This window comes from Rhodamnia argentea, chromosome 3 (genome assembly GCF_020921035.1).
Source record: "Rhodamnia argentea isolate NSW1041297 chromosome 3, ASM2092103v1, whole genome shotgun sequence".
NCBI lineage: Eukaryota > Viridiplantae > Streptophyta > Magnoliopsida > Myrtales > Myrtaceae > Rhodamnia > Rhodamnia argentea.
In genome coordinates, this window is record NC_063152.1 from 7,831,153 (window position 1) to 7,857,312 (window position 26,160).

The 26,160-nt window shown below is 39.4% G+C and overlaps 3 protein-coding genes across 3 annotated transcripts; 1 reads left to right on the forward strand and 2 right to left on the reverse strand.

Moving 5' to 3' along the window:
- Window positions 1–4,227: 4,227 nt before the first annotated feature.
- On the reverse strand, window positions 4,228–11,831 carry LOC125314362 (putative F-box/LRR-repeat protein At3g18150). Its single transcript, XM_048276485.1, has 3 exons — window positions 10,875–11,831; window positions 5,158–5,331; window positions 4,228–4,601 (listed from the first exon to the last, which is right to left on the reverse strand). The coding sequence occupies exons 1-3, from the start codon at window positions 11,829–11,831 to the stop codon at window positions 4,251–4,253; spliced, it is 1,482 nt and encodes a 493-aa protein (XP_048132442.1). The 3' UTR covers window positions 4,228–4,250.
- Window positions 11,832–13,993: 2,162 nt separating this feature from the next.
- LOC125314358 (F-box protein At5g03100-like) lies at window positions 13,994–17,039 on the reverse strand. The gene is made up of 3 exons (XM_048276481.1): window positions 16,062–17,039; window positions 14,900–15,070; window positions 13,994–14,409 (listed from the first exon to the last, which is right to left on the reverse strand). Exons 1-3 carry the CDS (start codon window positions 17,037–17,039, stop codon window positions 14,056–14,058), a joined length of 1,503 nt encoding a protein of 500 aa, XP_048132438.1. The 3' UTR covers window positions 13,994–14,055.
- Window positions 17,040–21,136: 4,097 nt separating this feature from the next.
- LOC125314026 (F-box/LRR-repeat protein At5g02910-like) lies at window positions 21,137–23,127 on the forward strand. Its single transcript, XM_048275481.1, has 3 exons — window positions 21,137–22,090; window positions 22,376–22,552; window positions 22,777–23,127. The coding sequence occupies exons 1-3, from the start codon at window positions 21,137–21,139 to the stop codon at window positions 23,125–23,127; spliced, it is 1,482 nt and encodes a 493-aa protein (XP_048131438.1).
- Window positions 23,128–26,160: the final 3,033 nt, after the last annotated feature.

Consider the following 26,160-nt stretch of genomic DNA (forward strand, 5'->3'; position numbering starts at 1 on the left):
CAAAACTAACTAGCATCTGCAGAGGACAAATGGAGATTATTTGTTTGAAATTTTTGTGAACCGATGAATTTTTCTTTTCCTCGTGGACCCACATCTAACGTGAAGTAAGTTTCTTAAATGCGGCACTCATGTGCAGTTTGAGCTTGATGAAGAATTGAAATGAGTGTTTTAACTTTGACGAAGACGTTTTTTTGTGCTCAAGGAATGGTGACTTTGAATGTTTGGCGAAATATCTCAAGAGAGTTGGGATCATCAGATTTAGAGTTCATCATTTTCGGTTGAAACATCTACTCGCCCTGATCAAGCTTCTTCTTGGGGATGCACTTGTGCTGGAGAAGTTGATCATCAAGGCTGCTTTGTGCGCACAGCATGGACAAGAACATCTTCAAGCTGCTATTGCTATGGAACTTCTTGCTGTCAGCCGAAATGTGCTCAGCTATCGAAGAGCTTCCAAAACTGCTGAAGTTATCTTCAACGTACCTTTTAAAAAGGTGTCCCTCTAAAAGCATATGAAAACGGGGGATTCCCATTAATCTCATGGCAAGAGGGTATATTGCTGTGGGCACTACACTGCTCATTAGTAAAGTTACATGAACCAGGATAGTATTTGCTAGCAGAATTGGATCATAAGTTCGTCTTCTTGAAAACCAAAACACAATTTATTATCTGTCATTAAGATTTGAAATAACTTTAGATTCTTCAATCTAAAGTAGCTGGTACTTCATTACAATAATCGAAGATTTTACCAATTAGATTGAGCGCAATTCGGAACATAACTTGCTTTCACTTTAGCCCAATTTGGGTCTAAGATTTGTTCCATTAAATATTCGTTAAGCCGAATCAAGCCGCATTATATTTGGCCGGCGTAGAACCTTCTTTTGTTGTTTCTTATTTCAAAGGTCTTCGTCAAATGAAGCAAACTTATCGTTCAATGGTCCGAAATTCACTGGACAACATATATTCTAAAATCGATCCATTTCTTTAGCTGCTTGGTCACCATCCGAATGCAAAACCTCCAACCTTTCAAGCCCTTTCGGCGGCATAATTCCCAGGAACCTTGGGAATGTATCCACGGCTGAAAGGGCTTCCCACGGTGTGATCCAAAGCAAACTCTGCGGCGAATGATCGAATTGCGCGGAAGGAAGGCCACTTTCTCCTTCTTCTCCCCTTCCTCTGAAATGAAGCGAGGAATCCTGGCGGTTTCATTAGCGCCTTTACCGAACGGCCTAGTCTGTGACATCTCCTCCTCTTGCGCATCGAAGACAGTGGCGGTTCACCTGGACTACCGCCATTGACATCCTTTTTCTCCAATGGCTATGTAGATGTTACTTCATGATAAATTTCAAATTGGTATGATTTGGTATATTTGTCTTAAATTAATTATATTTATTTTCCAAAAAATTCCAAACCAGCACCCTAATTTACAAATTGATAAGAGATAATCGCCTGGGGACGATTGTGTATATTATTTCATTGGGGACATGCAAACTCAAATGCAGTGTATTTTTGATTGGTATCTTCTAAGCTGTGAGTGTAAATGCAGTGTATATAAAATCCTAAACTATATCAATTGTGACACATTTACTCTAAAAATTTTATGTCACATAAAAAACTCTTGAATTTTTATCCATGTGATACATTTACCCCAAACTTATATCAGTGTGACGTATTTACCCCAAAATTTTTTTGTGACATTAAAAACCCTAAACTTGTATCCGTGTGGCATATTTACCTTAAAATTTAGGGTAATGAGTCACCCGCCTACAATTTTGGGATTTTTTGTATCACAAAAAAATAATTTGGGATAAATGTGTCACATTGGTATAAGGTTGAAATTTTTTGTGTCATAAAAAAAATATGTCACACAGATACAAGTTTGGGGTTTTCGGTATTATAAAAAAAATGTTTATGATAAATGTGTCACAGTGGGCATAGTTTAGGATTTTTGGTGATTTTTTTTCAATTAAAAATTAGGGGTGATCATTTCCCGATCCGGTCCGGTCCCACCTTGGAACCGAGAACCGGACTGCGAGGACGGGTTCTTAGGCGGTCCAATCATTGGACCACCTTTCCTTAATTGTGTCGCATTGTCGCTAAACCTGAAAATCGCACTAAGCATCATAAACATCTTAGATTTCAGTTTAGGTTTGCATTTAGATTTTTTCTTTTAAAAAAAGGTTGTTCGGTCTGATCCGTACGGTCCGGTTTCTCCATGGAACCGGAAATCGCACCGACCTTAACCGGTTCCAATTATATGGAACCAAAAACCGGACCGTAACCCATGAGAGCCGTACCTAATCGGCCAATTCAGTCCGATCCAGGTGATTCCGATCGGTCCATTATCCTCAACCCTTTTAAAAACTATCCGTAGTCATCCGGTCGGTGGCCCGCAATAATTTGCGTTGTAAATCGTAACGGCACAAAACAATGAGTCCTAATTTCAATTGATGCTCGCAACTTTAAGTAAATGTTATTTTGGGATTCCCACCTTTAGACAAATGTTCTTTTGGGATTTCACGGCGCCTTTGGGCATTCTTTGTAATTTTTCTCTTTCCTATACCGTACAAAAAGACTACTGATGTCATACATTCATTGCCCGCAAGATACCAATCAAATATACACTGCATGTGAATTTATATGTGTACATCCAAATAACATAAACAGTCATCCTCGGATGATTATCTCTTATCAATTTGTAAATAAATAAAGCCTACTAAAAAACAAAGAAAATTAATTTGAGGTAAATGTGAAATGGGGTGCCGGTTTGGAATTTTTGCGAAATAAAAAATTAATGAGGTAAATGTATCATGGCATATCAATTTGAAATTTACCATGGTATTAACTCTTGCCAATGTATTCACAAGAGGGAGAAGATGTCATGGATCGGGTTGTCCGGTAAAGACACTATTGAAACCGGCTTCGTTCTATGCGATTCGATCGTCCGCCAAAGAATGTGACTTGGATCCGACTATGGGCAAAGCTCTCGGCCACGGATATCATTCCAGGGCTTCTTTGAATTCTGCCACCCGAAGGGCTTTTAAAGTTGAAGGCTTTGTTTTCTGATGGTGAGCAAGCAACTAAAGGACCATTGTACGATATGTTTGTTTCATTTTATGAAGACCTTTGCAATAAACAGCAAAGGTAGTTTTTATACCTTGTAGAAACGTATAATGGTTCAAGGGTCCCTCTATTTGAGCAAGAGAGTAGGGGCAAACATTATGCAGCTTGATTTGGCTTAATGAATGTCGATTGGAACAAATCTGTATTCCCATTATTTGACCCCAATTGTATGCAAGTCGAAGCAATTTATGTTTCGTATCAAACCGAAACTGATTGGTAAAACCTTCGATTCGTTTAATGTGCTCTTTGTTGCTGATTCTTTGAACTTACAAATTCACACAAACATGGCACAGCTCAAACAGTAAATTAGTATTCTCATAGAGAAAATGTACCTCATAGATACATAATTATATATAGTAAAAATTCCAGCTGAACTAGATTATAAAATCTAAGCTATTTCAAAATTTGATGATGGATAATAAAAATTAAAAAATGTTCCAGGGAATAATCTCGCACACTGTTTTGATTTTCAAAAAGCTGAACCGAAATTAGCAACAAAAATGGTTATGTTAAATATTTGAGTTTTTTTACCCAAAAAAAAAATTCAAGTTTATCTTCTTTTGGGCAGCAAAGTACTTCAAAGTTGTCTTCGAAATCAAATTATAAAACATGTACCATGGTTTGATCTCGCAGTTTTTTTTTTTTTTCGAAAAAGCTCAGCTGAAACTAACCACAAAAATGTTTATGTTCAAATTTCGAGTTTGTCTTCTTTTGGTCAGCAAAGTACTTCAAAGTGATCTTCGAAATCAAATTGTCAAAATGTCTTTGCCACATTAATATTTCCAAAATGTATAACCTTAATCTTCCAAGAGTGCACATAAATGATACACCCCTAAATTTTCTATTTCGCTTGAAAAAGAAGAGAAATATGAGAAATATCTTATCCAAAACACCCTTTCATATGTCCATTATCTAAAACACTACTATTAAAATCTTTCCTCAAGAGTTTCATATTTACAACTAAACTAAGCTAAACTTGAAAGAAGTGTAACTTAGGTGCATGTTTACTGTCAAAAGAGAGTGAATAAGAATGAGCAGTGTAAGGCTCCTTCAAGTTTAGAAACCCCCCCGACCAAAAAACAAAAAAAAAGTTTAGAAATTCGAATCTTCATATGCTTTTAAAAGGACCCCTATTTACAAGGAAATTTAAAGATAACTTCAGCATTTTGGGAAGCTCTTCGATAGCTGAGCACATTTCGGCTCACACTAAGTACTTTGAAAAGATCAGCTGTCTCTAGACGTTTTTGTCCATGTTGCGCATGCAAATCAGCCTTGATAATCGTCTTCTCCAGCCCAAGTGTATCACCAATAAGAAACTTAATCAGGGCCAGCAGATGTTTCGACCCAAAACTATTAGCAAAACCGATGATCTCCACTCTCTTGAGATGTTTTGCCAAACATTGAAAGTTTCCCTTCCGTGAACGCAAAAGATCTTCTTCGTCAAAGTTAAAACGTGCTTCAAATTCTTTGTCAACCCCAAACTGCACATAGTTAACCATTTAAGAAACTTACTTCAAATTTGATGCGGATCCACGAAAAAAAAGCCTCACTAAAATGTGAAAAAAAAAGCAACTTTCATTAGTCCATCTAAGATGATAGTTCTAGTTCATATCGAGTATTAATGAATTTGAACTCTTAAATATGTCTACACAATGAAACATCTTCTCTTTCTAGGTACTCATCGCTAATGAAACATCTTCTCTTTCTGGGTACTCATCGCTAATCTATTAGTTCAAGATCCTAATGCTGCATGGCAGCAAAAGAACCTCCAGTATGACACTGCAGTTACTTCTCTTTTTTTTTTTGGTCAAGACACTGCAGTTACTTTAGGACATGACCTAAAACAGCCTAAGGTGGCCCTGCACAAATGTAGAGTATGCTGACTAAGTTACTTTCAAATTTCGGTTGTTGGAATAAGTAAGGGTTCGAGATCGGTCTTTATGTGCTTCTAAAGTTTTAACTCACTATTTAAACATTCATGCGTAGAGGAAGTTATAACAAGAAGCGAACTGAAAATATCATATTGAGGGAACATACTTTCAATAGGGAGAGGCCAGTCAGATGTATAACTAATTTTTCCAGGCACTGGGAACTTTGTAGCATGTACGCTATGCCAGGAAGGTCCCATTGACAAACTCGTGCGCGTAGTATCAGATTCTGACAATTTGACAATGGAGATAGCACTCCTTTCAACTCCAACACAGACAGAATCTAAGCACATCAAGCAAGCAAAATAGAAAAATCAATTAGTATTTATTTTCCTGTTTAACTTGAACAAAGAATAACAAAACATCCTTTGACCCTGTCTCTCAATCGGAAAAAGACCTATAAGGATACTAAAGGAGAAATGAACATATGAATCTCTTTAGGAATCAAGACTATTTACATAAAACTTGTGACACTTGAAGGATCTGACAATTCTAGTAGTTCTCACATGAGACAGCAAACCACGTTATTGATTGAAGTTTCCAAGAAAATCCATCCATTGCCTCTGTAAAATATTCTGAGAATACTATTCTGTAAGAGTATTATGGAACAGCAGCCTAGTGTGATGAGAGAGTAAGTGATGCACTTAGGGCTTGCGAACTCGGAATGAGCTAAAATTTGATCTGCTGTATGGAAATGGGCTGTTGATCGAAATACACGGATATGCCGTGACGAATGGCCTTTTTTTTTTAGCGTTTCAAAGTCATCTTCGTGGGTTTTTGAACGTTTTTTATAGTTTCAGTGGCGTTTTCGTAATTTTATGTTCCTTAATGTAATTAGGGTTAACACCATATAAAAGGGTGTTTTAGAGTTTCGAAGACGGCAGACTTTTGATATTATTCTATCGATTTGATAATCGTATCTGAGAGAACATATTGTTCCTCATTATCAATTCCAATTCTCCTATTTAGCCAATTTCCGTTTGCGTTTCGGCATCAATTGGTATCAGAGCACGGGTTGCCTTGGACCAATGGCTGAACGGAATCGTGGTGGTCGTGGACGGCGGGCTCGTGGTGGTCGGGGACGTGGAATCGTTCCTGAAGCAAATGAACAACCGCGTCTAAGAGACCAACGAGACGTAGAGATTGAAGAACAGAGAAGGCGAATCCAGGATTTGGAGCGACAACTTGCGGAGGCGAGATTGGACGTTCAATCCGAAGAAGGAACGGAATCCGAGGATCAATCCGATGATGAAGAGGAGGATGTCAACCCTTTCGGGGTTCTAAACTAGGGACGGAATCGAGGAGTACGACTTGGAAATCATCCCTCTTCTCGTAATTTCGGGATGAAGATCGAGATTCCCGAGTTTCAAGGTAAGGCTCATCCCGATGAGTTTATTGATTGGTTACATAACGTAGAGAGGATCTTTGATATTAAGGATCCGATCGAAGAGCAGAAAGTAAAATTAGTGGCTATTAGGCTACGAAAGCATGCCTCGATATGGTGGGAGCATGTGAAAAGGCAGCGAGCTAGAGAGGGGAAATCAAAAGTGAATCGCTGGGATAAGATGAAGAAATTGTTGCAAAATTTTTTTTACCTACTCATTATAGGCGGGAGGCGTTTATTGAGTATCACAATGTTAAGCAGCGAGATTTAACAATCGAGCAAGATACCGAGGAGTTCGATCGATTGCGGATGCGTTGTGATGTGGTTGAGGAAGACGAGCAAACAATTGCTCGATATTTGGCAGGGCTGCGGTATGAAATTTCTGATATTGTCCAGTTACAACAGTATTTGACCTATGAGGATGTGTGCAGATTGGCCTTGAAGGTGGAAGGTCGGTGTAAAAGGAAGGACAGCAGTTCCAAACTCCAGAATCGGTGGTCGTGCAAAGAATCCCGAGGAAAAGCGGGGATTTCTTCGACCAATTCGACACCAACCGTAGTTAAGGGTGCGAGTTCTAAACCCGCATCCAAGGAAGGGCAGAGTAGTGTTGGAATTAACAAGGGAGGAGCTACAGCCAAGCGATGTTTCAAGTGCCGGGGACTCGGGCATTTTGCTGCCGATTGTCCGAACCGACGGATTGTGACACTGGTTGATAATCCAACTGTTGATGAAGATCCAGTTTATGACGAAGCTGATGAAGGACAAGAGGATGCGGATCTAGATCGGGATGACATTATCTATGCTGATTCCGGTGAGTCACTAGTTGTTAGAAGAATTTTGAATGCTGTTGTGGCGGAAGATGAATTGTGGCTTAGGCATAATATCTTTCATACCAAGTGCACTAGTGGGGGAAAAGTATGTAGCATGATAATAGATGGAGGGAGTTGCGAAAATGTGGTGTCCACTACCATGGTGGAGAAGTTGGGGCTGAAAACGGAAGATCACCCTCAACCATACAAGCCGTCGTGGCTTAGGAAAGGGAATGAGGTAAAGGTGAGCAAGAGGTGTCTTGTGCAATTTTCGATTGGGAAAAGGTATTCTGATGAGATGTGGTGTGATGTAGTCCCGATGGACGCTTGTCATATTCTGTTGGGAAGACCATGGCGGTTCGACAGGAAGACACAGCATGACGGCTTCGGGAATACCTACACCTTCAAGAAGGATGGTCGGACTATTACCCTAGGTCCTTCAGATTTGAGAAAGGAGGTGAAGAATAATTTGCTGTCCAGGTCAGAGTTCCGGGAAGAGGCAGTGGACGCACCTGAACTTTTTGCCCTTGTGATGATGGAGCAGAATTTTGATAGTCCTGAAATTCTCATTCAAGTTCTACCTTTGCTTGAGGAGTTTGCTGATGTCGTGCCGAGAGAGATGCCACCCGGGTTACCGCCCATGAGAGATATTCAGCATTGTATTGATTTCATTCCGGGAGCTGTTATTCCTAATAAAGCAGCTTACAGGATGAGTCCTAAGGAACATGAGGAACTGCAGAGGCAAGTGCAAGAGTTGTTAGAGAAAGGAGCAGTCCGAGAGAGCATGAGTCCTTGTGCAAGGCCGGCTTTATTGGTTCCTAAGAAAGATGGGTCGTGGAGAATGTGCATAGATAGCAGAGTTGTTAACAAAATCACAATCAAGTATCGATTTCCTATCCCTCGGTTTGATGATTTGATTGATCGGTTGCATGGGGTGACTATCTTTTCGAAGATAGACTTGAGAAGTGGATATCATCAGATTAGGATGCGACACGGGGATGAGTGGAAAACGGCATTTAAGACTAGAGATGGTCCGTATGAGTGGATGGTGATGCCTTTCGGTTTGTCTAACGCGCCGAGCACTTTCATGAGGCCGATGAATCAGGTTTTTCATCCTTTTATTGGCCAATTCATTGTCATTTATTTTGATGATATTTTGGTTAATAGTGCTTCAATTGAGCAACACTTGCAGCACTTGAGAAAAGTATTTGAGGTCTTGAGAGAGCAAAAATTGTATGCCAATACCAAGAAGTGTCACTTTTTAGCCGATGAAGTGACTTTTTTGGGTTATATTATATCGAAAGAAGGCATACAGATGGATCCAGTTAAGATCGAGGCCATTACGACTTGGGAGACTCCAAAAAATATTCATGAGGTACGCAGCTTTCACCGGTTAGCGTCCTTTTATCGGAGGTTTATTCGGGATTTCAGCACCATTATTGCCCCTCTTACGGATTGTCCGAAGGGAGGCAGATTTGTGTGGACCAAAGAGGCAGATGCTGCATTTCAGTTATTAAAGAAAAGGGTGATCGAAGCTCCAGTTTTAGTGCTTCCAGATTTTACCGAGGTTTTTGAGGTGCATTGTGATGCCTCGGGCGTTGGTGTTGGGGGTGTCCTGAGCCGTAAGAATAAACCTGTGGCGTTCTTCAGTGAGAAGTTGAACGATGCGAAGAGAAGGTATTCAACTTATGACAAAGAATTTTACGCTATAGTGAGGAGCTTGGAGCATTGGAGGCACCACCTTATTTCGAAGGAATTCATTCTCGTATTCGATCATGAGGCCTTGAAGTACATCAATGGGCAGCATAAACCGAATGCTAGGCATGCAAAGTGGGTGGAGTTTCTTCAGGTTTTCGGTTTTGCCATTAAACATAAAGCGGGAGCGCTGAATAAGGTAGCAGATGCATTGAGCGTAAGACATTCTTTGTTGTCTACAATGCAGGTGAGAGTTCTGGGCTTCGACTCATTTAAGGATTTGTATGTAGATGATCCCTATTTTGGAGATATTTGGATGAAGTGCAGAACAAGACCTTTTCAACAGCTTTTGATTGAGGAGGGTTTTCTCTTCAAAGGCAACAGGCTATGTATCCCTCGGTGTTCTTTGAGGGAATCCATTATTACCGAGAATCATGCGGGAGGCCTAGCTGGGCACTTTGGGGTGGATAAGCCCCGTATGGAGCGTGATGTGACTCGATTTGTAGAGAGATGCAGAATATGTCATTTGGCAAAAACCAGAAGTACCAATGCTGGTTTATATATGCCTCTACCCGTCCCGGTTGCGCCATGGGAGGATGTCGGCCTTAACTTCGTTTTGGGATTGCCACGAACACAGTGGAACAAAGATTCCATAATGGTGGTTGTCGATAGATTTTCGAAGATGGCGCACTTTATTCCTCGTAACAAAACATTTGATGCTTCACAAGTTGCTCGATTGTTTTTGCAGGAGGTTGTTAAGTTACATGGAATTCCCAAATCCATAACTTCCGATCGTGACGTGAAGTTTGTGAGTCATTTTTGGCGCACTCTTTGGAGGCACATGGGAACCAAATTGCAATTTAGTTCCTCTCACCATCCCCGGATCGATGGGCGGACCGAAGTTGTAAATCGAAGCTTGGGGAACCCATCGCGCAGTTTGGTTGGGGATAGTCCGTGGCAATGGGACTTGGTGTTACCTCGGGCGGAGTTTGCTTACAACGGATCACGTAATCGCACTACAAGTAAGAGTCCTTTCGAGATAGTCTATGGTCGGAATCCAATTACTCCTATGGATCTCACGCCATTGCCAGTTCACAAGCGGTTCGGTTCGGACGCAGATGAACATGCAAAAAAGATCAAAGAGCTGCATTCGCAGATTCATAATCAGATCAACAAGCAAAACATGAAGTATAAGCAGCAGGTGGATCGACGCAGGAAGAGAGTCATCTTCAAAACGGGTGATCTAGTATGGATTCATCTCAGAAAAGAGCGTTTTCCGGCTAATAGGTTTGGCAAATTGCAACCTAGAGCTGATGGACCATTCAAAGTTCTTGAGCAAATTAATGACAATGCTTATAAGATTGAACCGCCAGGTGGGTATAATGTATCCGGGACTTTTAATGTAGCAGATTTGTCACCTTACCATGCATACGAGGAGGAACCCGAGGAGATTGATATTGATGAAGACGAAGCGGATTCGAGGGCGAATCTTTTCCTAGTAGGGGAGGATGATGCACTTAGGGCTTGCGAACTCGGAATGAGCTGAAATTTGATCTGCTGTATGGAAATGGGCTGTTGATCGAAATACACGGATATGCCGTGACGAATGGCCTTTTTTTTTTAGCGTTTCAAAGTCATCTTCGTGGGTTTTTGAACGTTTTTTATAGTTTCAGTGGCGTTTTCGTAATTTTATGTTCCTTAATGTAATTAGGGTTAACACCATATAAAATGGTGTTTTAGGGTTTCGAAGACGGCAGACTTTTGATATTATTCTATCGATTTGATAATCGTATCTGAGAGAACATATTGTTCCTCATTATCAATTCCAATTCTCCTGTTTAGCCAATTTCCGTTTGCGTTTCGGCATCAGTAAGACTAATCACGGACATCATTCAACACGAGCACATCTTATAAAGGTTAAAAATACCGAGCTGGTACCTGCAAACACCAACCGCCAATGGTGATCTTAGGAACTTCGCGTAGCTTCTCAAGAAGTTTCGTTAGCAAATCACAGCACATCATCATGTCACCAGGCACATCAAAATCTATCTTGGCTTCGACCAAAGAAGATATATCGTCGAGTCTGAACATGGAAGAATTACGACCTGATACACGCAACGACAGCAAACGTGGAGCCCAAATTTTCTCCGTGTTAGAGAAGCTGTCGCCGATGAGCACCAACTCTTTCGCACTCGTCGAATCTATGATAATGTTCTTCACACCCCTGCACCAATGTAACTCGAGAGACTCAAAAATAGGACTTCCCCTGACAATTCTCTCTAGGATATCATCACTCAACTCCGAATATTCAATCAACAGGACCTTAAGACAAGGCCACCTAATGGTAGTACTCAACGAAAAACAGCACAAACCAACTTCCAGGCGCACCAACCAGCTCAAGCAATACAAGAACGGCGGCAGTTTATACAAGAACTGCAGCCCGGTAATCAGAAGCAGGCGAAGATCCTCCACGCAGCACGCCTCCGTGAAGCGGAGCCAGAGATCCAGCTTGGGGCGGCAGGCCTCGTCGTACTTGAAGTGGGTGATGTGGAAACTCTTCACCAAGGGCGAGGTGCACCGAATCAGGACGCTGTCAACAAGGGACGGGAAGTCAAAGGTGTAGGTGCCGTGATTGCGGCGCCGGAGTCCATGGAAACCATGGAAAACGAGGTGGTTGGTGGTGGTCCAAGTGGACCGCCACCGCTTGGAGAGGACGCTGGTCTTGACGACGTCTTCGAGCGGCAGGAACGAGAAGATGCGGCGGATCACGTCGTCTGGCAAGGCGCTGATGAGATCCCTAGGCCTCAAAGGAGGAGCTCGGTTTCCTTCTGTGCGACTCAGCCGGTCGCCAGAGGATTTGCGGTGGATGACGCCGTGGACGTTGGTCCCCGCCATGGATTTGAAATTCTGAGGTTTCCGCGGATGTTCCCTGACTTTTCTAAGGTTTTTGCTTTTTCTTTTTTCTTTCTACCCTTTCCCTCTTTATTCTAATTTCTGCAAAACTCAATTTGATTAGATCAATTAGTTATTGACTCAATTTGGAATATATATTTTTTCCTCTTCGATCCGATTTACTATCCTTTTTTAAACACACTGTCTTATCCTTCAATTTTTTTTATTCTTATTCCATTTTTAGGCTGAAAATTTTCTTTTATTGGAATTTTTCCCTTTTGAGGTATTTATGCAAGCATGACTAAATAATGAATCTGATTGCAAAAACAAATTACAAGATTTCGATGGGAGGAGGACTAAAATTAAACTTATGCGTAGAGAGAAAAAAAATGTATTAAGAAATCGACTTACGTGATATACTAACTCATTCGATATTTTCTTTATTTTTTCATCCCCTTATAAATGTGTGTTTCTTAGACACCTAGGATAAAAAGATTCTTAATTTTGGCTTGGTATGCTCCTCACTATTTTTGAGTTAGACAAAGGTTAAGGGCACACCTCTCGCCCTTTGATTTGCGATATGAAATAACATCGAATTAACAATAACGATTTTGTGAAAATAAAATTAAACTCAGAATGAATACGGGAGAGATATTTTTTATTTGATTTGCAGGATAATCTAAGAATAAAATCAACAAGCTTGAAACTCTTTTAACTAGTTTAACTACGTGAAGATTAAATCCGAATATTATAATGTTGTTTCTTCGAATTATAAATTTGACATGTAACTTACAAGTTACTCGCATCTAATTATAATCATAAAAGTAAGATTAGAACTATAATGCAATATCCGATGATTATAAGTCAGTCAAGAATTATTACGACCTTTTAATATAAATTCTATCAAATTACTTTTAATGGGTGTAATAATACAAATCATGAACTATTAGTAGTTTTTGCAATAAATTATTATTTACCCAGTATAATAAAATTCACATTATTTAATTATGGCACTTAACATCTTCATTATTTGTGTTTAATAATCAAGTTATCTGATAATTTAATTTTCACTTAATTGAGTATTCTAAAATCCTAGTATGGTTGCTCATCTACCGAGCATCATGCACCAGCTAATCGTAACATTAAATTAAAACGATGGCTCTCTATGTTTCGTTAAAAAAAGAATGATTTGTAAAATATTTTCTTGAAAAATAATAACTTTTATCTTTCGAAATAATTAATCAATAAAAAATAGTTTCGTATGGAAATATTTTCCATTTATCATTTTGCAAGCAATAAAAATGATTATTTTTAGAAAAACCTTTTTTAAATTATTTATTTTTTGCGAAACGAACAGAGTCTAAATTAAAATATTATAATGGTTACCCTATAACCAATCGTGTATGTTAGATTCTTATTCTCGAATCTACCCGGCACCCATTAGATCATGCATGCTCGCTTTTAGGTCTCTAAAGACTCCCTTGTTTTGACAAATTACATGTTGAGTTCATTAATAATAGGCCTAAAAATATTTAGTAAACCTCATAATTTTTTATGAGATTTTTTTCCTTAAAATTACTGAATAAGTCCTACAACTGTTCAAATAATGCGCTTGAGTGCGAAAACTCACATTTCGTGCATTTAAGTCCTCAAACATTCAACTTGGATGCACAATTTTTTAGCCTTTTCTATTCTTTTAATATCCCCCAACTATTAATTAAAACAATCTCACCCGAACATCCGACAAAACTTGCCGGAGCTAATGGAAAGACTAATGATTAAAAATCGAATCCCGAAATACTGATTAGTTCCGATTACAACTTTCTTGCCGGGAAAAAACCAAACTAAACCACAAAAAGGGTTATGTTAAAATTCCACTTTATCTTCTTTTGGGTAGCACAGAAGTACTCCAAGTTTGAGTCTTTGAAATCAAACGCAACCAAATTATAAACAAATTTTCAGACAGAGAAAGCTGAGCAATTTCTCAACCAAAACATCCCTTTCATATGTTGAAAATTCGCTGCTGTTAACCTCCTTCCTTAAGGAGGTTCATATTTGCAATGATCCAGTTTAAATCAGGAACATGTTAAAAACCTGATATCACAGTTCATGTAACTCTACTGTCAAAAGCGAGTGAATAAGAATGAGCAGCGTAGGGTGCAGGGCAACATACCCTTGCCATGAGATCAACCCAAAACCGGGATTTTCGCATGCTTTTATGAGACACCTATTCGAAAGGATAATCAAAGATAACCTCGGCATTTTTGGAAGCTCTTTGATATCTGAGTACGTTTCGGCTCGTGCCAAGTAGTTTCGACAGAACAGCAGCATCAAGGCATTTTTGTCTGTGGCATGTGGGCAATTCAGTCTTGATAATCAACTTCTCCAGCACAAGTGCTTCCCCAAGAAGAAACTTAATCAGCGCGAGCAGATGTTTTGACCCAAAACTATTAGCTCCAAAACCGATGATCTCAACTCTCTTGAGATGTTTTACCAAAAAGTCGAAGTTCCCCTTCCGTGATGGTAAAAAATCTCCTTCGTCAAAGTTAAAACGTTCTGCAGATTCTTCAAAGAGGTCAAGCTGCACAAAGATACCCCATTTAAGAAACTTACTTCACATTAGAAGATGATCCACAAGGGAAAAAAATTCATCTGCTAACTAAAATTTCAAACAAACAACCATCATTTGTCCACCGCACATGCTAGTTAGTTTTACTTTATATGCAGTACAGATCAATTGGATCTCTTAAACTCGTCCATACCATATAACATCATCCCTCTCGAGGTGCTCATATTAGTTCAATATCCTAATGTACATGGCAGCAAAAGAACCTTCTGTACATCAATGCAGGTTACTTTAAGACATGAAAAACAACAGCTTAATATTGCCCTGTACAAATGTTGAGCTGACTGACAGAGTTATGGGCAATTTTCAATTGCTAAAATAAATACAGAGTTTGAGACTGATCATCTTTTTGTGCTTCCAAAGTTGTAAATCACTGTTTAAACATTCTTGCAAGAAAGAAGGCAGCAGAAGAAGTGAACTGAAATATCATAGCAAAGGAGCAAACCTGAAGGGGGAGGTCAGTCAGGACTATGTCTAATTTTTCCAGGCACTGTGAACTTTTTAGCAAGTATGCTATCCCGGGAAGGTCCCATTGACTAACTGGCCCATGTAGTATCAGGTTCTGACATTTGAAGAATGGAGAAGGCAGTCCTTCCAACTCCAAAAGGGACAGAATCTAAGCAGCGAGCAAGCAACAAAGAAAATATAATTAATATTTCTTTTCCTGTATTACATGAATAAAGAATAACAAAATTACGGTCCATCCAGACAATCTATCCTTTGATCCTGTCTCCCAGCCGGGAAAAGAGCGATAGGAAACCACAAGCGGAAATAAAAAGTGAATCTCTTTACGAATCGACAGTATTTACATATGCTTCTCATGTAAAACTTGTGATCTTTGAATGATCTGAATGATCTTTGAATGATCTGAAAATTCTATTAGTTAGTTCCATGAGACATCAAACCTCGTTACTGACAGAAGTTTCCAAGTGAATCTGTCCATTGCCATTTTAAAATAATATGAGAAATCTCTGTAAGATATATTATCGAACAACAGCAAAATGTGACAAGAGACCATGATTTGGTTCTGCCAGCCTAAGATGACTAGATCCATTATTCTGTCATATTTCCAGATAAATGACTTTTCTATATAAACTGAAAGAATGAATTGAAAAGGCACACCTTCAAATGATCTATTTATACATCTTTTTTTTTTTTTTTTTTTGCGAAAATCAAGCGTCTAATAATGTTGTGTTGAGTAGCATCCATAATAATTAACAATATCTAATGAATTGAAAAGGCACACCTTCAAATGATCTATTTATGCATCTTTTTTTTTTTTTGCGAAAATCAAGCGTCTAATAATGTTGTGTTGAGTAGGCATCCATAATAATTAACAATATCTAATGGCATTCATTGTCCTCAACAGAGTGATCCCAGATCCATTTATTGGAAATTAAACAGAGGGAAGAAGCTCCGCGGTTCGCACGGTTCGCTATATGTTCTTAAATTATAATTTGAAACACTACCAGTAACTATTTATGCAGGCATTCACAATAATGCCGAGAATGCCACAGAGACCTGAGGTCACTCGACCTGGGCAGCAAACATGACTAGACGGTGCTAATCACAGACACTTATAAAATGTAAAAATAATGAGCTCGTACCTGCAAGCACCAACCGCCAATGGTGATTGTAGGTACTCCGTGCAGCTTCTCAAAAAATCCCTTCACCAAGTCGCAGCACATCCTCTTTTTATCAGATACAAGAGTTCCAGTTCGAATTCGAATGGAAAAAACTAACTCAGCTTCAACCAAAGAAGATACATCGTCAAGTCTGAACATGGAATCATGATACCATCTGCCTAATACACGCAGTGACTGCAAATGCGGGGCACAAATTCTGTCCGGATTAGAGAACCAGTGATCGTTGAGTACCAACTCTTTCACGCTTGTTGAATCTATTATAATGTTCTTCACTCCTTTGCACCCGCGGAACTGAACGGACTCTAAAACAGGACTTCCACTGAAAATTCCCTCAAGTATATCATCACTGAACTCTGAATATTCTATCACCAAAGTCTTAAGACATGGCCACCTAATAATCCCACCCAATGAGAAACAACACAAACTGACTTCCAGACGCCCCAACCAACTCAAGCTATACAAGAACTGCGGCAGTTCATACTTTACCGGCGAGAAGAAAGACGGCCTCAGGTGGAGCTCCTCCACAGGGCGTCCCGCCACGAAGCGAAGCCATAGGTCGACCTTGGGGCGGTCGGGCTCATCGTACCTGAAGTCGGTGAGGTGGAATTTCTTCACCGTGGGCGAGGTGCACTGGCTCAGGACGCTGTCGACGAGGGACGGGAAGCCCAAGGTACCGATCTGTCCATCGAAGACAAGGTCGGTGGTGGTGGTCCAAGTGGACCGCCAGCGCTTGGAGAGGACGCTGGTCTTGACGGCGTCTCGGAGGGGCAGAAACGAGAAGATGCGGTGGATCGCGGCGTCCGGCAAGGGGCTGATAAAATCCCTAGGGATACTGCTCCGTTTCAAAGGAGGAGGAGGATGTGGGCTTTGTTTGGTGCGATTCGGCCGGTCGCCGGAGGATTCGCGGTGGCAGGCGCCGTGCACGGAGGTCTCCGGCATCGATTAAAAATTCTAGGGCTTCTGCGGTCGTTCCCCGAGTTTCCCTTGTCCTTTAATGCTCCTTTTATACTTACCCTATTTTAGTGGCAATGTGAAAAAAGATATATATATATATTGCCGACTGTGGAAAAAGAGTTGGAGAACCAAAATTAAACTCAAAGAAAAAATAATTGTCGTAAGGAAGAAGAAGAAAAGAAAAATCGAAAAAAGGGAAAAAGCAAAGGGAAGAAAACAGACTTTTGGTTCTCCTAAATTGAGGTAAATGTGAAATGGGGTGCCGATTTGGTATTTCTTTATGAAATAGAAAAATATTTCGAGATAAATGTTCCACAACATATCAATTTGAAATTTATGATGGAATTGACTCTTGAAGTAACATCCACCACGGTTTTGCTTGGTGGATGAAGCCAATGGAGAAAAGTAGGTCGGTGGCGGCAATCCAGGTGGATAGCCGCTACTTGGAGAAGACATATAGGTCTCGATAGCGTCTTCGATGAGCGAGGAGGAGGGGAGACGTTGCGAACTAGGCTGTCAGGTAAAGGCATTGATGAAATCGTCGGAGGTTCTTCGCTTTGTCTCAAAGTTAGGAGGAGGAAATCGGTTTCATTTTGTGCATTTTGGTCGTCCGCCGCAGAATTTGCTTTGGATCACTCCATGCGTGGGGAAAGCTCTAGGCCATGGATATCATCCACTTCCAGGGTTTTTTCGTGAATTTTGCCACCAAAAGAGCTTTGAAGTTGGAGGTTTTGTACTCGGATGGCGAGCAAGCAACTAAAAGACAGGATCTATTTAGACGATAAGCTTGTTTCATTTGATGAAGAGACCTTTGCAATAAGACAACTCGCGCAGACGAAAATGAACCTCGTGGACACAGACACTAACTAAAATAAAAAGTCTTAAGCAATCTCAAATCTTAGCGACAGATATTTTGATTTTCAAAAGGTCGAACTTATGATCTAGTTCTGCTAGCAAACCCTTTCGTCGGGAAAAAAAATCCCCTCAAGGCTCAAACCCAATTAAGCCAAAAAAAAAAAAAAGATAGTACTTCTAGTTTGTGGCATCGAAAGCAAACGCGAACCTCTTCCAACAGTGCAGATAAATATTAAATCAATAAATTTTTTTGGGCCTAATACCCAAGAAAAAAAAAACTCCAATTTTGTTATTTGTGATAATTATATCCAAAAAAAATTTTGTCTCATAAAAAACTTTAATTTTTACATTTGTTTCAATTCTATCCCAAAATTTTATTTTTGTCTTAATTTTTCCAGTCTAGTACTAAAAAAAATGCTTAACTTTAACATATGTCCCAATTATATCTAAAACTCTTTTTTTGTCTCATCAAAAATCTCCAACTATTACTTTTGTCCCAATTATACCACCGTTAGCCTTCCGTTCATAATTACCATTAGTTAATCTTACATGGTATTTTCACGTTGTTAATGAATTACACCTCAACAAAGCCGATATGAAAAAACCTCTAAATTTATCTTCTATTGTTTGCTTCCTCTATATATTACCAGGAGATATAGAGTCATTCATCACAGCACGTCGCGTATTTTCTTCGGCACTTAGCAACCTAAAAAAGGGCTAGACATGGAGATATTTGGACTAATGATCCAAAATCTTGTCATCCTTGAAACCTACTATTTCTAAATTTCAAAGATTCATTGGTAAGTTCGGTGAGAAAACTCGAAGTGCGTACGATTAATTAACGGTAATTATGGACGAAAGGCTGATGGTGGTAGAATTGGGATAAAAATAAAACTAAAAGTTTTTTTATGACACAAAAAAAAAGTTTTGGATATAACTGGGACAAATGTTAAAGTTGGGGATTTTTTTGGCAATTAAACAGGTAGAATTGGGATAAAAGTAAAAATTGAGATTTTTTATGAGAAAAAGTTTTGGGTATAATTGTCACAAATGCTAAAATTAGAGAGGTTTTTTTTTTTTAATATTAGGCCATAAATTTTCTATTCTTCCTCAAGAAGTGCAAATTAGGTACATGTTAAAGACCTAAGGGAAAATTAATTTAAAAAAAAAAAGAGACCTAAGGTTAAATTTCAAATAAGTACCCGAAGTATCATCATTTTTTTGAATAAGGGTCTGAATTTAGTCTTGTTTTAAATAAGAACTTGATGTGATTTCATTGTTTCAAAGAAGGCCCAACCAAAATGCATTTTGGTCATTTATCTCAAAACCTAATACTGCAACAGCTCACGTAACTTTATGGTTAAAAGAGTGTAATCTTGATGGGCTTTGCTACACCCATGATGCTCTCCTGACGCAAACCCCAAAATCCATTTTCATCATTTTTATAATATTTGGGTGAGAGTTGGCGCGGCACAGTAAGGAAGGCAAGGCATGGTGTGAGAAGAGAGCTAGTCGTCAAATCCCAGGGGACGAACCATGTCTGCGAGGATGGCGGCAAGGTGCAGCAGCATCGTGAAGATGAACCGTGCGCGTTGTGGCGGTGAGGAGAGATCTTGACTTTGAAGCTTTTCCTGAACGATGTGCTCTCTGTTCATCTTGGGAAAAGTACACTAGAAGTGTCGTAACTTATGTACGGCATTCACTTGAGTGACATAACTTTCAAAACGTTCACTTAAGTGTCATGACTTTAAAAAATCGTTCACTTAAATGCTACGTCGGAGTAAAATCGTTCACTTGAGTGCTACAGTAACTTTTTCGGTGTGCCACGTTAGCTTTCCGGCATGCTACAGTAACTTTTCTAGCGTATCACGTTAGTTTTTCCGACGTCCACGTCAACATGGCACTCAAGTGAACGATTTTTGAAAGTTATGGTACTTAAGTGAACGTTTTGAAAGTTATGGTACTCAAGTGAATGCCGTACAAAAGTTATGACACTTCTAGTATACTTTTCCCGTTCATCTCTATTTTATCTAATGCGCGTCTTTCTTCTTCTTTTTTCTTTTCTTGTTCTCCAAGGAGGCGATGGCCATGTGGTGAAGGCCTGTATCTGTCCAAGAGAGAGACCAAAGTAATAAGATGATGGCGGAGACTAGAATTATCAAAATAGGCCACGGACCCATTTCTTAATCATAATTGAGAGCCAAGTCATCATATGGATTAGTTATGTTTAGTGAGGTTATAAATATGTTTAGAATGGCAACGCCCAAAAATACATAGGTGTTAAATGGGTTCGCAGTTTTATCCCAAACCCAACTCACGTTAGGGAATCTCTCTTCACCCTCTATTAGAAAATAATGAGCACCTGGGATTGTTCCAAGTTCAGAAATGTCTTGGTGGACCCACAAGATGGGCTCAATTTCACTTTTATTAAAAATATCAAGACGATTTCATTTCTTCCCAGTTAATTTTTGTTTTTATTAAATTTGTAAGTTGCATCTGTTAATTATTTGAATATACGCTTCCATGGTTTCATTTGGCATTTTTATTTCGACACGACATGATACGAAATGCGACACTTAATTTCTCAAAAAAGTAGAGAATTCCGACATGTTGGAACACGTTGTGTGTTAAATATGTGTTTGTATATATACAAGGTCCATTATCATGTATTATAAAAATATCAGCAATGAGTTTCTTTTTCTTGATTCACGATTTTTTTTTGTGCCTGGATATATAACTTAAGTATATATATTTTGATAAATTTATATTTTGAACCCTGAAATTGCATAAAATTGACCCCGTGTGTGTTGATACGGACGTGTCGTTGGCGTGTCCGGAACGCCGATCGGGTATTGGTCGCATGTCGGAGAGTGTCGGACGCGTGTAGAGGTTTCAGGCAATTGTCGGTGCTTTCTAGCCAGCAACAACCATATTGACGCAAATTTTTTATCCGCTGTTGTAGATTGGCCGTAACAATAATATTTCATAGCTTTTTGGGAATTATTAGTTCATACTATTTAGATATGTCTCCATCTTCATCCAAAGTTCAGAACGCGTGTTTTCCTTTTTTAAATTGTGAAGAAAATCCCGAAGATTTTATGGGGATTTGAGTCTCTGTACTGAGCAGAAGTAGAACTTATGTAGTCGTCTCTTGTCGTTTTGCCAAACCCTAAACGCTTCATCGTCGTGGCGCAGTCAACAGCAAAAGCTTGAAGAATCCTTCATACATGGACAGGATCTTACTACCACGTCCTTCTTCTGATCAAGATGAAACCCGAGAGCCAATGGATTACATCAGCCAATTGCCAGACGCCATGATCCTTCATATCTTCTCCTTCTTGACCACAACAGAATCCATCAAAACCAGTGTCTTGTCCAAGCGATGGCGTTCCACTTGGACCTCTAATCCATATACTTTCTCTCTACCGGTCGACAAAAGGCCGAAACGGAACTCCAGGAACTTCATACATTTCACAGAAGCTTTCATAGACACGGTACTGTCATTCTGGACCACAACTAAGGTAAAAAGGTTGCTCTTTGACGTTCCTTTCCATGCCTCGATGCAGTCGAGCATTGATAGGTTGCTCCAATTTGCTGTCCGGCACAACTTCGAAGAGTTGTCGATGACCCTGTCTAGTGGGCGGTCATCTAGTTGGCCACTCACCGTCTATGTGTTGCCGCATTTCTTGTTCCGCTGCACCACGCTAGTAAGTTTTCACGTGATCTGTTGCTGTTTTCCCATGACTGGCGCTGTGAACTGGTCTTCGCTGAAGATTTTGCGCATTGAATTTGCGGACTTCGATGATGATGCGATGATGAGACTGTTGAGTGGCAGTCCTGTTCTAGAGTCGCTTGAGTTGAAATTCTGCCAGGGGTTCAAGCACATTAGAGTTGAATCAAGAGCTCTGAAAGAGTTGGTGATCGATTCTCACGGGACGCGAAGCTTAATCCTGGAAATTTGGGCTCCTTATCTTCTCAAATTACGCCTAGTGGGCAATTCTGTGGGGGCAGGGTTCAAAGTACATGAGGTATCTTCCTTGGTTGAGGCCGATTTAAATTTCAACTTGACTTATGCACTCGATGCATTCGGTCGGGTTCACGCTCATGGTGATCTTGTCAAAGGGCTTCTCCAGAGGCTGCATCATGTCAGGAAGTTGGTGATGGGGAGCTGGTGCCTTCAGGTGCCAATTTGTTTAATTTTAAGCCTAGATTCGGATTGACTTGGGTATTGTTTGTCGGCTTGATGATACCATGCTCTTAAACTGTTCAATGAAATATTGTCATCTTATTCGGTTCAGTAAAACATTAAAACTTCGATACGACCAAAATCTGATGCCCCATAAGAAAAATTTCTTAAGAAGCATCTGCTGGTCGCATGCTCATTTTTTGGGTCTGTCTGCTGTTGTAAGAGAGCATGTCTTATGTATGATCTTCTTTAATGCTTGAACTACGACTGACATGCTTAGGTGCTGTCGCTAATGGACGCGAGAGAATTGCTTCTTCCATCCTTAGAATGTCGGCATTTGACATTCCTCATTGCAGCGGACCATAAGGGAGTTCCCCGTCTAGCAAAAATACTCGAAAGTTCGCCATGCTTGGAGAAGTTATTCTTACAACTGACTTGCAAACATAGTAGTTCTTGGGTACGAAACTGCTAGAACCTTCTCAGTTCTGACACTAGATTTGCATGCACATATATAGGTTGTGAATAGGCACATATAAACCAGTTATTTCTTTTCTTCTTGTGAGTGAAAATCGTCTTCTGTACCTCTTTCATTTTAATTGACATTTCAGGTTCTCCATTGACATCTCAGTTCCAATAGTAGCGCTCATCGTTTGTCCTAATGTTCTATATTTGCATACTTAGTCCTTGCAGAATCTTGGCCGTCCCAACTTTGATGCAGAAGAATTCTGGAATTCTCCAAAGCGAAGGATCTACCGGCGTCTGACGCATGTCAAGATTGTCGATCCCGGTGCCAATTTGTCGGAATGGGAACCTGCTCTTTCCATGCTCAAGTTTCTCCTCCAGAATACCCCCAGTTTGGACGAAATAGCGATCAACAGTGCCAATTCCAACCCGTCCAAGGCGATTGATCCACGGGTGCTGCTCGAAGTTGCCCGGATAATTCTGTCGCACGCAAGGTGTTCTCCGAGCGCGAAGGTCATTCTTAAGTATCCTTCCCAAGGATGTCCTTCTAAACGCACACGTAAATCCTGATTTGCTCATCACCACCTATGACGGCTTTTCCTTGTTTAGTTACTCCAGAATTTTAGCCTAACATTTACTGGAGTTCCGGTTACGTGCATTTGAAATATCATCCCTTTGTGCTTGTCCAACTGGACCTGTGGCTCAGCTTACTATCGTTTCATCAAGTCTGTGTCCGTCTCAAAAGACGGCTAGTTTGGCTGTTTATCTCTGTGAATAATAACACAGGTTTACAAGCATACTCTCTTGTCTTGCACCAACAGCCCAAAGATTTTATGCTTCGAGTTCTTTATGCAAGCATGCAATCGGTCTACTTCACGATGCGTAGATGACTAACCAGAGGTTCTATGTTCTTCACTCTCTTTCGTCCATCCCCTCCACCATAGCCGTTGCTACACTTGCCACTCGCCCACCTCCGCATCCGACCACACCCCGAGTCGCGTCACCTTCAAATTAAGGCTGGCAATTTTCGACATGATATGTCTACACGATACAAAAGTAAGCATGTTCTGTTGAAGTTTAATAAATTTCATGTCATGAACGGGACAACCGGTTTAGTTGCTAATAATGAACATGTTGTTCAAGGACTGAGCCTCTCTATGTTGTTATCATATTCTTAGATACCTTTAATTAAACAAGTTAACATTTACGTGAAGAACAGAAAAGACGGGAAAAGATAGAAAGCGAAGGGAAGCTCACACAGTTTTGGTATTCCATTCGTGCACTAATCACCATTGAGAAGTCATGATAAAATTATCTCAAGACAGTAACCAAACGATCGATGAACATATAAATCAAATATATTCTATCTTTGTATAAGATGCACCTAATCTTAACATTCACTAATGAACCGCCATAAAGCCCTAAATGCCATGTGTGCTATGCTATAATGAATTAAGTATGAGCAATGGCATGAAATTAAACCCTAAAGCTAATGAAATGATATGTCATGAATGCTATGACATGAGATAGAATTAATAAGGGATTAATCTTATGATTCAAGTTATATGAGATTTTTTTTTTGTATTTTTCTTCTCTATGAAAACAGCAAATTATTCCATTGGAATCCACATGTCACCTAATGAACTTGCCATTAAATGAGTAATAATTTAATGATGCAACACCAATTAAATTTTTCGTCTGTTCTTTCATGACACATGAGACGCAATTTGAAAACGCTATCTATACGGAATGCTTATTGCATGTTAATACTAAGACACGTTACCCTCTAATGACATGCAAAATTGATAAACACTTGTGATGTTGAAGAATTGGAGTTATCTTTTATAAGAAAATTGTGATGTTAAAGAATCCCACAAGAACAAAGCACGGTGGCCGCGGAGATGAGTTTTTACTTCAAAAACAAAAAAGCCCAACAAATTTTTATCTTCATGCAACAATTCACGAGCCAACACACAAGATTCTCAAGTTTCACAATCCAAAGACCATTCGCCTTTTATGTTATGCTATTTTTGTGTTCCTCTGCTAACCGAATTTTCTTCGTGAAAGAACATCTTTTGGGTTATTTTCGGCATAAGAACATAAAAGTGTCAAAAGTTTCGTAAGATGCTCATGTTGATATCAAAAGTATTTTTCGGATCACTTGAGTGCCACTTGAAAAAATGATCAGTTAAATGCCGACTCCAATTTGGGTTGCTGAAAATATGACGTGGCCATATTTTATTAATACGTGGCTTGCCGGCAATGCCTAGTCAACATACATGCCCATAAATGATGTTATCTACACGTTTTCTCCCCAAATATAGACCATTCTTTTTCTCTTTCTTTCTACCTAATCACCATTTATTCTAGTTTCTTCAAAAAAATTCAAGTTGATTTCATCAATTAGTTATCGATTCTCGATTTGGTATCTATCTTTTTTTTTCTATTCGATCCTATTTCCTATCCTTTTTTAAACACCCTGCCTTATCCTTAAATTTTTTTCGTTTATACTTTTCCTAATTTTGTGGCTGAAATTTTTTTTATCAGAATATTTCTCTTTCTAGTAATTCATGCAAGCGTAACTAAAAAAAGAATCTCATTGCCAAAATAAATTCGAAGATCTCGACGTCGAAAAAGAGCTGGAGCACCACAACTAAAATTTCTGCTTAGAGAAACAACTATTAAGCGATCGACTTATGCTGTGCACTAACCTGCTCGATATTTTTTCTTATTTTTTTCCTAAAATACATGTTCATCAAAAATTTAGAATAGAAAAATTCTAATTTTGGCTCAATTAGCTCAACCCTCTTTTTGAGTTAGGGAGAGAGCGAGAGCCCCCGAGCCTTTGATTCGCGAAATGAATGAGCGGGGGTGTAAATAATAATCTTATGAAGGTAAACTAAGCTCGGAACAAATACGGGAAAGATTACTTCTAGTTGTTTCACAAGATGATCTAAGAATAACATCAGCAAGCTCGATACTCTTTTTAATCAGTTTTGATTTCATGATGATTAAATCCTAATATCATAGTAGTGTATAACAGATCAAACAAGCTGATAGATAAGAAAGTCAAATATTTCATCTCCCATAGGCAAGGTCAAGATTGAAGAATGCCATGCTTGGAATTAACAATTTATTTTATACACGATGTCATTTCTATGATTTATTTCAACAAAATGCGAATGTAACATTGACAACTTACAAAGTTGGGTCGGCAAAATCAAATCCAACGACACTTCTATAAGGATTTCGAATGAATACAAGTAACCGAAATATCTCGAATGTAGTAACCAGTAGAGGCAATTAAAAAAAAGAAAAACAAATCATCGTACTCCAAATATGCCAATACTTTTTTTTAACGAGCACAACCACACAAATGAGGAACTGTTAACAGTTTTTGCAGTAAATTGTTGTTTGCCAAGTATAATAAGAATCGCATTAATGAATTGGGATAATTAACATCTTGATCGTTTAAGTCTAACAACAGAGTTATAATAGGCTTGAAAAGAACTAGCAAAACTCGATTTATTCGCAATTCATGTCGTGTGGGCAATTCGGCCTGCATAATCAACTCTCCAGCACTAGTGCATCCTCTTAATCGGG